General features: G+C 38.1%; 2 protein-coding genes across 2 annotated transcripts in view; one reads left to right on the top strand and one right to left on the bottom strand.

Moving 5' to 3' along the window:
- Positions 1 to 49: 49 nt before the first annotated feature.
- Positions 50 to 12,012, bottom strand: nol6 (nucleolar protein 6 (RNA-associated)). Its single transcript, XM_081365371.1, has 26 exons — positions 11,831 to 12,012; positions 11,411 to 11,635; positions 11,081 to 11,197; positions 10,783 to 10,959; positions 8,943 to 9,111; positions 8,484 to 8,618; positions 8,222 to 8,385; positions 7,674 to 7,794; positions 7,510 to 7,568; positions 7,320 to 7,421; positions 6,661 to 6,776; positions 6,398 to 6,575; positions 6,145 to 6,267; positions 5,903 to 6,051; positions 3,861 to 3,936; positions 3,625 to 3,765; positions 3,418 to 3,535; positions 2,653 to 2,807; positions 2,385 to 2,548; positions 2,129 to 2,281; positions 1,950 to 2,047; positions 1,444 to 1,568; positions 1,251 to 1,340; positions 957 to 1,157; positions 737 to 838; positions 50 to 621 (listed from the first exon to the last, which is right to left on the bottom strand). The coding sequence occupies exons 1-26, from the start codon at positions 11,840 to 11,842 to the stop codon at positions 472 to 474; spliced, it is 3,420 nt and encodes a 1,139-aa protein (XP_081221497.1). The 5' UTR covers positions 11,843 to 12,012; the 3' UTR covers positions 50 to 471.
- A 250-nt stretch (positions 12,013 to 12,262) lies between these two features.
- skic3 (SKI3 subunit of superkiller complex) overlaps positions 12,263 to 17,039 on the top strand; it is a 39,339-nt gene continuing 34,562 nt past the window's right edge. Inside the window, exons 1-13 of the mRNA XM_081366765.1 lie at positions 12,263 to 12,323; positions 12,512 to 12,604; positions 12,743 to 12,886; positions 13,292 to 13,383; positions 13,927 to 14,002; positions 14,167 to 14,310; positions 14,427 to 14,525; positions 14,620 to 14,728; positions 15,191 to 15,331; positions 15,636 to 15,737; positions 15,844 to 15,968; positions 16,645 to 16,731; positions 16,868 to 16,971. Coding sequence (XP_081222891.1) covers positions 12,515 to 12,604; positions 12,743 to 12,886; positions 13,292 to 13,383; positions 13,927 to 14,002; positions 14,167 to 14,310; positions 14,427 to 14,525; positions 14,620 to 14,728; positions 15,191 to 15,331; positions 15,636 to 15,737; positions 15,844 to 15,968; positions 16,645 to 16,731; positions 16,868 to 16,971 — 1,313 coding nt within the window. The 5' untranslated portion in view covers positions 12,263 to 12,323; positions 12,512 to 12,514. The remainder of the gene's footprint in view (positions 12,324 to 12,511; positions 12,605 to 12,742; positions 12,887 to 13,291; positions 13,384 to 13,926; positions 14,003 to 14,166; positions 14,311 to 14,426; positions 14,526 to 14,619; positions 14,729 to 15,190; positions 15,332 to 15,635; positions 15,738 to 15,843; positions 15,969 to 16,644; positions 16,732 to 16,867; positions 16,972 to 17,039) is intronic.

Genomic DNA, 17,039 nt, shown 5'->3' with positions numbered 1-17,039 from the left:
ACTTCTTTCAAAAACGACTGAAAGAGAGAATATACCAATGAGAACAACAAATTCTACAACATGTTCTTTAATTTGGCACAGCAACAAGTATTTGAGAGGAAATGTGTTTACAGCCATGATGTCACAGTAAAAATAACTAAGTTCCTAAGGTCTTACATTTCATGCAATACATTTTTTTTCACCTTTTGATTCTGAGGTAAAATTAAATGTTTTATTACATTATTTTACATAATATGGTTGTCCATTTCTTTACAGAGCCAGAGCCACATTCACAAATAAAATTTGGTCACTCGTATAACAGGAACAAATCTTCTTCGTATTACTTAATTAAAATAATAGAGAAGAACAATGTGTTTAAAAGGCAGATGCTGAGAATTTAATCGAAGCAATTCAAGCACATGAAATGTTACAAGTAAACACACAGAATATATCCAGATAAACATTTATTTCCACAGAAATTACTGCCAGATCCTAGACAGCCCATTTTTCCGTCCTTAGTTCCAAATTTTTGACGAGACCCTCCCCGATGATGCGGAAATCCTGTAGGATGGCCTCTATGTTTGGCACGGTGGTTGCCACATCTCCGCTCACCTCCACACGGCGGGCATTCATTAAAGATGACTGAGAACAGAGAAAATCAGGAGAGTCAGGACACACCAAAAATCTTAATTGTAAGCCAATTGACTTACATTCTGCCAACCATAATCAGGGTCATAAAATAAATAAATAGAGGAACCTTGAAGGGTTGCGGCTCGAAGGCAGTTGGCTTCCACAGCACTGCGATCACGGTTCCACCAAATGGGTCATAAAAAAACAGAGCCAGATCTCCAAATGCATCCTAAAAATCCCAAGAGAACTGGTATAAGATGGATCTGACATACCAAGGGTATTTAAAAGTCTATCAGGGCATAATGGGGAAAAAGATTCAGTAAACGTTAATTAAAAACTACACAAACCCTGAGTTCAGAGAGATACAGTCGGACCGGATCATAGTCTATGACTGGCAGAGCTCCTCCTGAGGCGGATGGCTCGCCTCTAAAGGTGCCTTTCTGGAAGGTGATGGCAGGAGGATCCACAGCTTTAGCTAACAGAGGAACCTGCTGTGGGACGAGGTGGATCAGAACATCATAATCCTCCAGAGGAGGTCGAAATGCCACCTAGAAACAAGGAAATGAAAAAGTGAGGTTAAAGACAAAAAGATGACAGTTGCATACATTTGCAGAATACAGGCTATATATAGAGGAACTGACCCGGATGTCCTGCTTTTGACTGGAGTCAATAAGATGAGTCTCTAAAACACGCAAACTCTCAGCTGCAAGCATGACAGCACGCTGAAGCATCTGTGTGGAGGAGACAGCACCAGTTATATTTACTGTACATATAACAAATCTGTAGCATAATTGGTCAAATACGGTCATTTAGAACACTACTGCATTTACAAACCTGCACAGAAGGAGCCTTTTTAGTCCACACAGAGACTTTCTTGTCAGTGGGAGTGGCTATGAACATGGTGGGAAGAGATTCTCTAGAGGCCACAAAGTCATTCTTTATATCTGTGTGCTCAGCAGCTGAAACATAAAAATACTCGTTTCAGGATCCACAAATGTTTTAACGCATGAAAAGTCAATTAGTACTGCTACTGGTCAATGTGTTAGGTCTGTGTCGACTAGTTGTGGATCAAATGACTTTGGTTATGCTTGTTCTACACGTCAACAGCGGAAGGAAAAATCCTTGGTCCACGCTGTTCACGACAATAATCAGTAGACAGACATAAGCTCTTCTTTGTTCTTCACCCATGACTTGCCAGAAACAGTATTCATAGCAGAAACTTTAATTATATAATGTAAACACTGACCTGCTGACAGACTAGTTGGCAAATACTTGTAAAAATGAGTAGTCGTGCAATCCCTAAAATAAACCAATGGTTAAATACCCAAGATGAAGCTTACCTGTGAGTTTCCCATTGAGGTTGACTATCAGGGGATTGTTTTTCCAGTCAAAAGTGGAAAGCAAATGAAGGAAGCGAAGGAACCCCACCTGAGGAGAGCTGGAAAAAGTTTGTGGCGTCACTGTATATGTATATACAATAAAATAATTAATAAATAAATGAGCCAGAGGGCCATAATACCTTGGTGGAGTGAAGGGCGCAGGATGTAGGAAAAGTGAAGCCACCAACAGGTCAGCTGCTTCCTCTCGGATATATTCCAAAAGGAACTGAGATGCCAGCCAGCGCTTAGCCAGGCGGCACACGACACCAAAACACCCAAGCTGCTGCTGGAGCCTAACATGTAACATGTCAAGTTAGCTATTTATCTAAACAAGCCACTTGTCAAAAGGCCGAATCAAACGAGTGTATCATGCATGTTTATATATGCGTGTTGTACCCATGCAAGGTGCTGGTTAGGAAAGGTTTGTGCTGGGTCTCCAGCTCCAGCGCCTGGGCCTCAGCGTTTTCCCTGTAGATCAGCATTCCCTCAGGGGTCAGGCTTTCCCTCAGGATCTGCGGTTCTCTGTGATATGCCACCTGGATTCGGAAGGCTAGTCCATCCTGAACAGATACATACATTAAGTATGATGAAATTATGTCCAACAATGTGCTCATAACTCCATCGGGACAAAATGTGAAAAACAACAGCAAAATGCACAAATTACCTTATACACATCCAGGTAGGCGGGTGTCGCATGACATGTGTAATTGTGGTGCTTGTAAAGCAGTTCTCCCAAGCTGATGTGAAAGGCTGCCTTGATGTGGCGTATTGCCAGGTGCTCACTGGGCCATTTTCCACTTCCCTCCATATGAACAATGACTAGAGAAACAAATGACAAAAGGGGATGAAAGATAACAGCATGCATATTCATATACCAAAATAGAGTGCTGCAGGAATAAGTCCTAAAACATGGAAAACAAGTTCTTTCACTTCCAGTTCCATAGTCTCTAAGTCAACAGGCCTGAAATAAGGTCTGTGGTGAACACAAGCTCAAGATAGTTTCACATTTTATTCTGTAACAATAAATGCATCAGTAATACCCCCTTAAGCTTTTAAGTGTCTTGAAAAAGGTGGTAGCTAATAACTGGCTAAATAGGACTAGAGATGTTGGCGATATTAAACGTCATCATGCCAAAAAGTAAAACTCATCTACTCACTAATATACTTTTACAGCGTCATTGTGTTTATAATTTCAAATAAAATTAGCAGAAGTATTTTAAAGTGATAATTCATCACAAAAAATAAAACGGCCACCATTTTCTCACTCTCATGTCATTCCAGACTTTCTTATGTGAAATAAGAAAGGTGAACTGCTAAAGTCTATCCTAGCTAGCCACTCTATTTCATATAATGAAAGTGAATGAGGGCCAGTCTGGTTAGAAACAACATGAGAATTATGAAAAACGTGATACAGTCTGCAACACAGTACCTTTGATAGGGGTGATGTAATAAGGGCAAGGTTTTTCCTTCCGTGGCACTAATCCGAGCTGGTTCTTCTTTTTGTCAAAAAACGAATAGAGCAGCTTCACAGGAACTGGGGGGAAAACCTGCAGAGGACAAATAAGGAAAAGCAGAAAATTAAGAGATCTACTTGAGAACATAACACAACTGAATCTAGCGAGGAGGTGTGTGTGACCTGTGTGTATCTCAAGGCCTGGTGGGCACCCTGCACTGATGTTATCGACAGTGGAAGCCCCTCCAACTGCCAGAGCTTCCTGCTCAGATCATCATAAGACTGAACCACCTTCAGACTCTCCTCCTCTCCTGTAGTGCCCATCTGGGTGACAAAGAGAAATCAACGTGAGCTTGTGCAGATGAAGCAACCCGTTTACCAATTTCCACATGAGTAGCACATTCACTTTTATGAAGTACCTCTTTGCTAACTTTGATGACATCATCCAGCTGTCCACCAACAAGTCTCACACATGATTCAGGGATATCGGCATGACTAAAATGAGAGAAAATTACAAATAACATGAGAATGTCATTTATGCAAAAACATGTCAAGGAAAAGCTTATAAAAATACAAAAAGATTCATGCTAAATATTATGCTAACGATAAAAAGAAACTAAATGTTCCATAGCACCACCTTGACATAAATATTCAATTAGATCTCAATTCAATTTGACTCCAATTTGATTCGACTCCAATTCATTTGTGTGTTTTTCAGTAATATCCATTTTGCTTATATAAGTGTTATTTTAGTAACTTTTTTTGTTACTAAAACAGATAGTAACAATAAACAAATATTATTTATATCCTATTATATCATTTATTAATATTTTGATTTTATTTGAGTTAAGTTGTAGTTATTGTCATGCGCTTTTGCCATTTGTATTACTTGTTTAATATTTAAATAATATAATATATATTTTATAATAATAAATATTTTTATTTCCATGCGAGTCATTTTAGTACTTCAATAACTTTTTTTCCATCAAATATTTATATTTTAGCTTTATTTCAATTACCAATTTTTTAAATAGTTTTAATATTAGTAAACAATAACAACACATACATATATATACATATATAAAAATTCTCTCAGCTAATTCTGTAACTTTGAACACTACCCAAGCTATGATATAATTTTATATCAATGCAACCAAAAAACTAATCTGCCCGCCTGCACACAAACGGAAATAAAGTAAACGTCTGAATTGACTAAAGATGCGTTCACACTGCCAGCGACACACAGTGACAAAGCGGCACAATCCCATTCATTTCAATACAGAGCTGGCGATTTCTGGTGATGTAGGCGTATCCAGCAACGCAACAAAGTTGAGATATGTTTAACCTTATACAAATGAAAAGCAGCTTTCAGGAGCGACAACCAATAGGAGTGAAGTCAGTGGAGCGCACATGATCCGTCACTACAACCTGTAGTGGAGAGTGTCAGAGGCCTGATGGATAAGTTGTTACTTTAGCACTCAGCAACTATCCTATAATTTATGATATGTCTCTGTGTTCATACGGTGGTACTCGCCATGCTGACTCTGAGCCTGAATGGTTTTGTGAACCCAGATAGATTGGCGCTAGCGGTTTCTCTGCAGATAAAATAGCCGCCATGACAGAGAGCACTTTAGTCTTTTCCTTCTAAAATGTTTGTTTGTAGTGGCAAGAAAACTGATTCGTTGTCTACATAACATCTGCTATGTAGACAACAAGTTATGAGTTATGAGTAACATCTGTGATTATCATTCAAAAACATTATTGGGCAACCTAATGTAGCAAGTGAGAATGCCCACTAGCTTCCTGACCGCCAGTCACTGTCACTGGTAGTGTGAATGCAACTTAAATCTAAAGGGATATTTCACCGCTGGAAAAATGAATGTGTATTTAAATTGGGTCATTTATGTAGTAGAAATTATGTGAAATTATTTTAGAATTTGGTGCCTTCTAGACTGAGAAAAGCCAGAAAATGTATTTTTGGCTCATGTGGATGAAAGACAACAACTCCCAGAATGCACTTGCTTCGCTGCCCTACGAGGCCACTCCCAAGCCACTCCCAAGACACGCCTACCGGTTATAGAGGGCAGTATCGGAAGAAATTATACAACTAGGCTACTAGTTGACTCAAAACTGAAAAGACTCCGTTTTATCGTGAGATCCCACCCCCTATGGGCGGATTGAAAACATGCGGAACAAACTCCTACCACTGGCTGTAGTCTCTAGCCAAAAAAGCCTATGAAGCAAATTACGATTTTTGCGTCATTGAAGGAATTTTCCAGACACACAATACAGAAATCTCTCGTCTCAGGGGGACATGAGGAAGGGAAGCACGGTCATTCGAAAATACTACCGGGTTTCTACTGATACAAAGCTTAATGCTAATCGGTGAAGTATCCCTGTAAGTACACTTTTAGAGAGTGTATTTAAGTTGAGCACTATAAAGGCTAGAATAGAGACGTACAGTTGTAGTAGGTGAGTGATGATCTCCAGCAGAATGAATCTCCTCTGACAGGTGGAGTTCCCTGACCACAGCACTGCCTCAGTGATGGATCCGTCCTGGAAGCGCCGCAACTCTGAGCGAGAGCCCCACAGCTGCCTAAACTCATCTGCCTTGAAACACCAACAACAGAGAGGGTGTTTGGACACTGCTACAGAACCATAAGACACATACACAGACATCACTGGTAATGTGGGCTAGTTTACCTTGGGGTTATCTGCTGGCGGTCCTCTCTCAAGAACAGAGAGAGCTTGCTCAAGGTTCAGCATCATACCAATGTTCAAAGGCGGCTGGTCCTTATGCTTAGGAGGTGCACTGTCCACCGGCCACTGCAAAAATCATTTACACACAGACTGTTTAGGAATGCTTTGATTGGTAAAATAGCCAATCTGATCATTAAAAGATGCATGCAGGACTGCAGGTGCATGTTTTGACCAATGTTAATGGTAATGAATCTACCTCAGGGTCTTGAGGGAGTGAGTGTGCCAGAAGGTTGATCCTCTCTCCAAGCCCTCGCTGCAAGAGGGACAAAATGAAAGGAAGTGCACTGAGGACATAGTTCCCGCTGTGGTCCATGAGCTCATTGAGGAGTGAAAGCTTCTTACAAGAGGCCTGCAAATTCACCAGCTCACTCAGTCTGAGAAGGATAGCGAGAAAGAGTTTTCAGAAAAACATGAATACAATAACACATGAATAGCAGGTTTGTGTTTAAGGACACTTACTGAAAGACATTGTCATATGTTCTGATAATGGCTTTGGACGTCATGAGCAGAGCCTGGAAGCTGTCTACTGTCGGATCATCCCAGAACTTCAGCGAGAGTGATGCCTCATGCTGGATCTGACAGGCAAATTAGAAACATTTGGATTATGGCTGCCGGTCAACCGATTAAACTTCCAATTCCAATACATGTATCAAATCAATTAAATATATGAGAAAGCAACCGAATCAGTGTTATTTTAGTATTATCATTATACTTCTAGAGCATTTATCAGTTCAATTTAATTTTTGTTTTAGTCATTCATTTTCATTTTAGTTTGTAATTTTGTTCATTTTTAGTTATTTCAATTAACAGAATTTTTTTTTTTTTATTATTTTAGTTTACTTTGAAACTATAGTTTAGTTACAATAATAACACTTCCCCAATATATTTTTTAAAGGCATTACATTATTTTGGCAGACAAAGTAAATCTTTGACTACAATCCAGGGCTACTGGTTACAGTTTATGTACAGCTCAAGGGGACTTTTAATAAATGTATTTTAAATTTATAATTACACTTAAATAACATGTTAAATTTTCTTTAAATGCTTATTCTAGAAGCTTTATAGTAAGAGAATATCACATTATCACTGAGCTAAATTGATACTACATCAGAGCTCACCTGTTTGTAGGTAAAAGCTGTCATGTCTGCAAGCAGATTGAGATGCCCAGACGGGTCCACAAAGACCACGGAGAACGCTGCCTGGAAGTCCTGCAGTGAGGGCTGAAGCAGGAGAAAAGAGAAAGGCATGCTGCATGATGCAACCAAGACAAAACAGGTTCAAAAAACATTATGAATCACTTCTGCTCACCGCTTTTGAGTCTGGGTTTCTAGCCAATGTGATACCGCTCTCTGTCAGATCTGTGGAAGCTGAAAATGTGAAAGAATAAAGCAGATGATTAAACTGATTAATTCACTCCCATAGCCACCATAATAACAAGTTATAAAAAGCAGTAATACTGTGACCTTTCTTACCCAAGAAGTGCAGTGCATTCCTGAACAACTGGTAGGCATTCATGGTTTTGCCCACTTTGTGTGTGGACAGAAGATAAGCCATTAACATTGATGCATGGAAGCCGCAAAAACAACCTGCACCCTAAAGAAGTGACAGAAACAGAATTTATTAAACAGAATTTGTGATCTGTATATTCCTTTTAACTGACTGCGCAAAAAAAGACATTGTATCTTAAAAAAATCTCTTAGAACAAGTTATTGTTTAACTATAGTGGGGTGAAAAAACACATACAATGGACAAAATATGTATGTACAAGTATGCTATAAAAAGATGCAATTATGCAAGAGATGGAATAAGAAAGATATAGTGCATGATGAATAAATTAATTAATGTATAAACAGTGAAGTATAATGTACATGTACTTGTATTATGAACATCAATTATGATTTTTTTTTTTTTAAATAAAAGGTCATACTACAAATTAAATGACTCCAACAGGTTGTCACAATTTCTATTCACGTCACTACTGTTATTTCAATGTGGGTAATAAATAACACTGTGGTCATACCTGGTCCAGTTCTCTCTGTCTCATCCACACTTTGAGGAGGGCGACACCATCTCCAAAAGCAGGACACTGTGCGCTGATGGCTGACAGGAACTGAAGATGTGACAGTGGGAGATGATCTCCAAGAACTGTGCTGTTATAATGAGGAGTAGCGGGCCCACTGCTCTCTGCGTGATAAAAATGACAGAAAAATATCGTGACATGTCAGCGCGTATGTGTGCTGCCTAAGTTATGAAATGGCTGATCTCAGAAAGTTCCTCAGTACCTTGCTGCTTTCTGGCAACACCTGTAAACCACTCAGTCTTGATGTTGTTCTTCTGAGGATGAAAGCGGCTAGGTTTAAGGAAGTCCGGAGGAGGAATGGCATGAATCCGCAACGTAACCTTACTGCTGTCTTTACCTAAAGGTCAAACACAAAGGTCACATGATCATTTTGGTTTGAAGCAATGATGAAAACCCTTATTAATGCATGCTCCTGAGCGAGACCAATTAATCTAAGTGTTTTTCACAGGGCCGCTTCTATTAGTGTACTCCGAGCACCAAAAAAAAGTGTCTTGCTAAACAGCAATTAACTTGGAAGCCAAAATTATGCGAGTAATAACCGTAGACATGGTGCGTGCACGTCCATGTAAATTGCTTTGGCATGAAAGCATTTGCAAGTAAGTGTAGCGTAAACTTTGAAGAAGCTAATACACATCACAAGCTAGAGTTATTACAATTGTACCTGGGGGTTTGAGAAGTAGGACTGGGCGAAGCCGGTTGCCATGGAGACAAGAGTAGCACAGTGAACCCACAGACTCTGAGAAGCAGAGGTGCTGCGCCAGGCCAGCCAGATACAGCGCTCGCTTTCGTGGGTACCGCTGGTTAATGGCATCCATCGGGTGCAAAATAGACTTCAAAGAGAAGATAGTAACAGGTATTGTAAGAGACTGAATTAATTGCACAATACTTTAGACAAACAGACATATTCACACACACACACACACACACACACACACACACACACACACACACACACACACACACGTACGTACATACATATTTGTATATATATATATATATATATATATATATATATACATATACAGATAGCTAGCTAGACAGATAGATGGATATATGTACTTATTAGGGCTGCCAAGCAATTAACTTAATTAATTGCACATCAAATTTGTCGGAGAAATTACCTCCAAAATATAAAGTCATTATTGTATTAAATGAGAAAAGTATGAAATGGATATTACAAAAAAAAATCGCTTAAGAAAGAAATATTTTATTTGATTCAACATAGAATTTATTATAAATAAACGTTTAGGCTACAACGGCCATGATTTTTGTTTTTAGATGTTGCATCTGACTTGGTATTTAGATACATCTACAGACTAAAACAGTTTGTTTGCCAACATTCTTCAAAAGATCTTCTTTAATGTTCCACAAAAGAAAGTCCTACATGTTTGAAATGACATGAGGGTGAGTAAATGTAAATAAAAATACTTTTCATTTTATGAAATATCTATATTTTTTTAACTAAGTGATTCTCTAAATAAGAAAGTAAAACTGCCAGTAGGTGGCGGTAAATGTCTAAATGAGTAAGCCATTGAGTCAATTAATTCATGCATTGATCCGTTTAAACGGCTGAAACATTCAGGGATGAAGTAAATGGCTCTCTTTATAAATGGGCCATTTAATCATCGGTTCACTTGATTGATTACACAGATTCATTCAGAAACGAAACACTGCTGTGTGTTGCTTGGAGCGCACAACAGTTCTGCTGTGGCTTTAAAGGTAATATCTTGTTGGCAAAATTGAGACAATAACAAAACAGACAATATTGTATTGTAATATTGTATCTGAAATATAATATTGTTGTATAAAATCAATATCACATTTGCACTCTAGCTATTCGGGACAAAAACAGATTTATGTTAAAAAAAATATTCTAACTGTATTCTATAAGCTACATCACGCAGTGAGTTGTTGCCCTGCTTCATGTTCGTCACCAATCAACTGTATGAAATGTATGATAACTGTAAGTCAGGGCGGGTGCGCTAAATAATTTTATTTGCATGATATTTCCATAACTAATTAAATTAACATGTTAAACCGACAGTAAAATACATATGCATACAGTAGTCAACAAGTGGATCAAATTAATTTTGGGTAGGGGCGGCAGTGGCTCAGTGGTTCATGTAGATTGTCTACAAAATGAAAGGTTGGTGGTTCAATCCCCGGTTCCACCTGACCAAGTGTCGGGGTGTCCATGAGCAAGACACCTAACCCCAGCTGCTCCCGACGCTTTGGTGGCCATAGGTCTGTGAAAGCGCTATATAAATGCAGTCCATTTACAATTTGAACAATACCCGTTCTCGTCTTAGGACAACTTTGATGAACTTTATGATCCACTTCAAATGTTGACTACTATATATATATATAAGCATATACAGACAGATATATGCTAGAACTATGGTTAGATAGATGCTAGATGGATTGATGTATAGATGGATAGACAGACAGAGAGAGAAATATGTTGCATAAATAGCATCGTTGTTTTGGAGGTTATAACTTACAGCTGGAATAGTGACAGCCAAGTCCACAATGACTCTGGGTTTGATACAGGTCCCCAGTGGATAACTGCCCACCGCGTCGATTGATGCAGGAGGCTCCATGTGAAATTTGCCTTTTGATGCCAGCGGGACGAAGAGGAATGGAACTTCCACGCCTGGCAACCATGAAAGATCATCCAACTAAAGAGAAAGAAAAGGCTAATAAGAAAATGATGTTGACAGCTACCAAAGAATCAGTAAAAATAAGTGCTGATGCTACGCTGCTGATGATAATAATGTAAATGCTTCACAAATTTCTGACCTCCACAACTTCAGATTCAGGCACAGACTGCAGGGAAGCTGTAACCTCCTGAACAAAAGAGTCCACCAGCTTCTTCCTGTGCTCACTAAGGGCCACTTCTTTCAGCAGTTCCTCCATCTGAACACCAATCATATGAATCCGTGATAAATTATACTGAATATATTGTTATGCACATATTCTCATACATTGATAAATAATTCACAGTTCACAGCCATGTCATGCAGTGAGCAGCTCATTGAGCAATCAGTGAGCATATCATAGATTACAATAAAACATGTATGCAGCTATGGTAACATAAAATGACAGTAAAATATGCATGTGATTTCTGACCTGCATTTTCAATATGCTGCAGTGGAAGAGATTTTCTGCTTCTTTCAGCTGGTTGAGCTCTTCCACTGTGGGGGCTTTGAATAGCTCCTTTTTGGACAGTTTGAGAGGCCGTAAGACCCCACTATCCGAGACTGTGTCATTTGCCTTTCGTTTGGGATCCTTAGACTGTTTTGCACTCTTGTTCTCCATTCCTTCTTCATTCTTAATGTTATCTGGTTCTTCCATCTGTTAAAGAGATGTTACGGTTGTTATTACTCTTCAATGAAGTTTTAATACACTTTTTGTATGCATTTACTAAACAAAACAAAGAAAAACTAAAAGTAAAGGTTCAAAAATTTTGTCAAAAAATTAGCAAAAGTGGTGTATTTTTGTAAACAGCTTTTTAAGCAATATAATAAAAATAAATGCGTGACACCAAACCTCATGAACCATTTCTTCAGTTAATGACGATTCCTTCCTCTTTTTCTTAATTTGCTCATAAGTTACAGTAAGCTTTTAGAAGGGTAAACACAAATTAATTTACAGTTTCTTCTGATTCAACGAGTCGCTCACATGGGTAACACATGGGACATACTAAAGCAGGACCAATACGTGAGTTCACTGATTGGTTCGTGTGAAGTTTATCCTTAAGTGATTGGTTGCTGAGCTTTGGTTCCGCCTCCAAACATGGTCAAGGTTGGTAGAGATTACATTTGACGCCTCTCTGGGAATATTAAATGTATTCGAATATTTTCTAAAAAATGTTATTATAAATATTAAACAAATACAACGCATGGACATGACTACATTGATTTTTTTTTTATTGTGGAGAAATAAATATAATGTTTGTCGCGGTACAATGGCGTCACGTGAAGCATCACGACACGCATGCGCAGTTTACTGCTTGCTGAATGGAAACAAACCAAGTTCTGCCGTACGTACATTTCTTACAATAACATTCTAGAAATACACAAATTTCTTTTGAAAATAAGTGTGGTAATATGACAATTTAGTTATGTCTACATGTCAGCAAGTTAATAGGCAACATAACATGCATAACTGTAAACATCCTTTACTACTGCTTATGTTTCGTTAACATTTATCTGTGTCAAATTATTTAAGAAAATGTCCAGTAAAGAAGTGAAAGCTGAGCTGAAAAGTGCAAGAGAAGCCATTAAAAATAAAGAGTTTAAAGAAGCTTTGAAACATTGTAAGGTAAGTGTTTACTTCCACTTGTCAGCATGTAGTAGATAACTTCAATTTCATACTTTTATCTTGATTGACTGTATTTGAGTGGGCAGGCAAGGTAAACATTTCACTCTCAAGTTAAACTCTCATATTTCTGTGCTCCAGGCTGTTCTCAAGCTTGAGAAGAATAACTATAATGCCTGGGTGTTCATTGGAGTGGCAGCCACAGAGCTGCAGCAGCCGGATCAGGCACAGATCGCCTACAGAAAGGCCGCTGAACTGGAGCCAGAGCAACTGCTGGCATGGCAGGTGGGCTGTAGTTTATGAACTTTAATGAATGGTCCATAAAATGTAGCCTTTGTTTATGGACACAGTTTGTTAACCATTCGGCAAGTCGTGGCCTAATGGTTGCAGGTTCGATTCTCAATACCGACAGGAAATAACTGAGTTGCCCTTGAGCAAGGCACTTAACCCCCAATCGCTCCTCTGGCGCCACAGCAAAAATGTCTGCCCACTGCTCGGGGTGTGTGTTTACGGTTTGCAGTCAGTGCTCCTAATGTGTGTGCACTAACCTGGATGGGTTAAATGCAGAGGACTAATTCCGAGTATGGGTTGCCACCATACTAGGCCTTCACATGTCACTTTCACTTGTTAATATGGTCTTTAATTATATTGGTCACTGCTAATCGAACTTGATGTGGATTTCTTTTACAGGGTTTAGCAAATTTGTACGAAAAAGGTGACCAGGCAGATTTCAAAGCCGAGCTGCCAAAGATTTACCAGAAACTTATTACACTGTATGAGACGTAAGTAAAGTGGTCTTCTTTTCTCCTAGGATGATTTTAAATGGAAAAAATCGAATTCAAAATTAAAGGATAGGTTATAATAATAGATTTAAACATTTATATTGTGCCCCCACCTCCTTTTTCTTTTCCTTTTTGCATGTTCGAAATTTACCAGATTTTCTTAGGTTTTGGAATTGTCCCCTACACACCTTTTTAAATTTGACTTCATAATAAATGTTAAAAAAATATTAAAATCAGTGAAATTCTTTGAACTTGCATTCTATAATCATGCCATTCATTTTACAACAAAGGATTTGAATTGTCTACAAAACGTTTATTGGTTATTATCACAGAAATGAGAAGTGACAGGAGCACATCTCTTCCAGGGCAGAAGAATGAAAGTTGAAGATTGTTTCAGAACAAGTGATAAATCCTTTAACTTGAGTTTTGTAATTAAAAAAAAATACATATGGTCGAAAGAGCCTAATTTAAAAAGGAGAACCATGCTACATGATGCAGTTTGAACAATTTGCTTGATCCATGTATGTTTTTCTGCATTTGCAGTTCAGACAAAGCAAAATGTTTCGAAGTGAGCAAGAAGTTGGTGGAAATCTCTCAGTCGGAGAAGAACTATTTACAGGTATGATCTTTAAATATGATAAGCAGGACTTGATGTTACAACAGAAGATTTCAGAGGATAGAACTGCACTGCTCTGTTACCTTCAGAAATCTACACATTATTTCTAAAATCAGTTAAATCACCATCAGGTTTGATTCGCCATATGTTTGCTACTCTACCCACAGGTGGCCAGAGTGTGGCGGAGGTTAATCCAGATGAAGGAGGGAGAGGAAGGGGTGGAGGATTCAGAGCTGCTGGAGCTGTGGAAGGAGTTGACCAGACTCCTGCAAGACACTGTTGAGGATCAGGACAATGAGACTCAGCAGCACGTCAGTCTGATTCAACTGTTTTAGTTATAGTGCTCTTTTTTTTGTACATACCCCCAGGTTAATGTCAACACATACATTTTTACAAAGCTTACAGTGTGTTTTTCTTTTCTCAACAGCTGATATCAGCATTTGAAAGAGCTTTGCAAATGACAGTAGATGTGCCCAGTGAAGCCCACAGGAGCCTCTCACAGGATTACATTAAATGTCTTTCTAAGGTTGGCAAGCTCTATATGCCACAGTTATAGTAATATACACAATAATAATTATGACTGAACCAAGCAAAAGTTTCATATTCTGTATCCCCTTCAGCTTCCTCATGAGGTGGCCAAGCTAAAAGAGTTTTGCGATGCCTCACTGTCCTGCTATCCGACACAATCCTACCCTTTAGAGGCCCTCAGTGAGCACTACATCAAAACAGGTAAGTGTAATATCCCTGGAGTCCTCGAAGACAAGTGAAATAAGTGAGAAACTAAACAACAAATATATATTAGTGCTGTCAAAATTTAACGCAGCTAACCCAGCATCCCTTTTTTCCCATTATCCTTTGGATCACACGCTCTTTTTCATGCAAATGCTTTTAAACCAAGATCCTTTTTAAACCCACACAAATAAATTACATTTAAAAAAAATGAAAAAAGAAAATATTTGCAATAATATTTCACAGTATTTCAATTTTTACTGAATTTTTGATGATATAAATGGTAAGCGCAAGAGACATTTCAAAGACATTAAAATTCATACCTACCCCAAACATTTAAACACTAAAGTAAGTACAAAAATAATCCTGTTTCTGTTTGGAGAAAACATAAACCTCATGTCTGATATTTCAATATTAACACCGCTTTCAGATAAATGTTCTTGTCTCTAATGATCCTGGTAGGTGACTGCAGTGAGGAAGCTGTCCGTTGTTTCCACCGTCTCTCAGAACTGGATCCTAACAGCTCACATGCTCACTTTGGCCTTGGCATTAAAGCTTGTCAGGATAAAAAATACGAGGACGCCATCAGAAGTATTGGTCTGGGTGAGTTCATGAATATACAGAATTTACTGCTGTTTAGGTTTTCAATTTGGAGCGCTAAGGTTATCAAAGTCTCTCCGTGTTCTTGAAAAGAATGTTTCATTCTGACCGAAGGGCATATATAGTATAATGTAAGAAATCCTTCAAATACATTTTGATCATTAATAGTATATTTCAAGAACTTCTTGATTTATGTTCATGTTCAGCTATGCAACATTAAGTTCCGATCACTTTCTGAACTATATACTAAATATATATATAAATTACAAACAGGATGTTTCAATCTTGTGTTGTGTTTTTCCTGCAGGACTGAAGCGTATGCGTTCTTCTATCATTGGGTGGTATAATCTTGCTCTGGCTCAACTAAAAATGCATAAATACTCTGACAGTGCCACATCTTCCAGCCAAGGTACTGTATCATTAAAAACAACTGCACATATGAAACACAGTTAACTTGACAACTACTCGTCAACTGCACTAACAGTGAAAAGGGCTGTTCTCTCTTGTGTGTTCAGGGCTGAAGTCGAGTGTGGGGAATTCTGATGATTGGACTCAGAAGCTGCAGAGGTTGAGACTAGATGCTCTGGTGAGGACAGGAAGAGACCAGGATGCTGATGAAGCTCTGCAGATACTTACACAGGTAAAGTTTTAAATCAAAGACTGACACAGTGCTTCAGTCTTACAACAGAAACAAACACTAACGTTCAAAGGTTTGGGGTTGGAATGATTTTAAAAGTAGTCTTTTATTCTCACCAAAGGCATTTTATTTGATCAAAATCAGATCCGAATCTTTATTTGTCATTATACAAAAGAGTACAATGAAATTATATCCAATCCTATTCAGCGGAAAAATAAATCTTCCACTTTACAAACAATAATCATATGTGCAAAAAAACAACATTTCTCCTGTGTAACAAATTTTACAAAAATAAGTGAGAATGATAAACAGTAAACTGAAAAATAAAGTAAAACCAGTAATATTGTGAATGTTATTACAATTTACAATAGCTGGTTTCTGTTTTAATATATTTTAAAATATAATTTAGTCCTGTGATGGAAAAGTGAAATTGGCAGCAGCCATTACACCAGTCCTCACACATTTCTTATTATCAATGTTGAAAACGGATGTTTTTAGGATTCTTTGATGAATAAAAAGTTCATAAGAACAGCATTTATTTGTAATAGAAATCTTTTGTAACATTATAAACATTAGCTGAATAAAAGTTCATGCTTACCCCATACTTTTGACATTTTTATTTTAATGTATTTTAACATTATTATTTGATTGATATAATGTTGTTGATGTCTCCTTTTAGATTTCAGATGCCAAAAATGACCCAGTGCTTTTAGCGTTGAAAGGAAGAGCTCACTTGCAAAAAGGCCAAACTGATGCAGCATTTCAGGTCAGTTGTTTTCTTTCGGCAGGAACATAATTTCTGAATTTTAATCTTTTAAATTGCTTTTTTTTTACCATCTTATATCTTAATATCTATCATGCTAAGTAGACCAAATCATGTTTGAATGAAATGATTCTTACAGGTTTTTGCAGAGCTGCTAAACTCTCACCCAGGATCTGTGGAGGGTCTCACTCTGAAGGGGCTGACGCATGTTGCTACAGAACAGCTCAAACAAGCTGAGGAGAGGTGTGAAACCCTCCTACACAATATCACAAACCAACATCGCTGTAAACACCACACACTGATCCTCTTGT

This window comes from Scardinius erythrophthalmus (assembly GCF_964197995.2).
Source record: "Scardinius erythrophthalmus genome assembly, chromosome: 5".
NCBI lineage: Eukaryota > Metazoa > Chordata > Actinopteri > Cypriniformes > Leuciscidae > Scardinius > Scardinius erythrophthalmus.
This window is presented reverse-complemented; position numbering and strand designations above follow the sequence as displayed.

Bases quoted from the DNA above. Each gene is read 5' to 3' on its own strand.
- nol6 (XM_081365371.1), bottom strand. The intron at 7,795-8,221 runs GTATGACCACAG...TCACTTCTTTAG, and splicing joins GACAGAGAGAACTGGACCAG to GGTGCAGGTTGTTTTTGCGG. The intron at 3,937-5,902 runs GTACGTCTCTAT...CTCTCATTTTAG, and splicing joins ATCACTCACCTACTACAACT to TCATGCCGATATCCCTGAAT.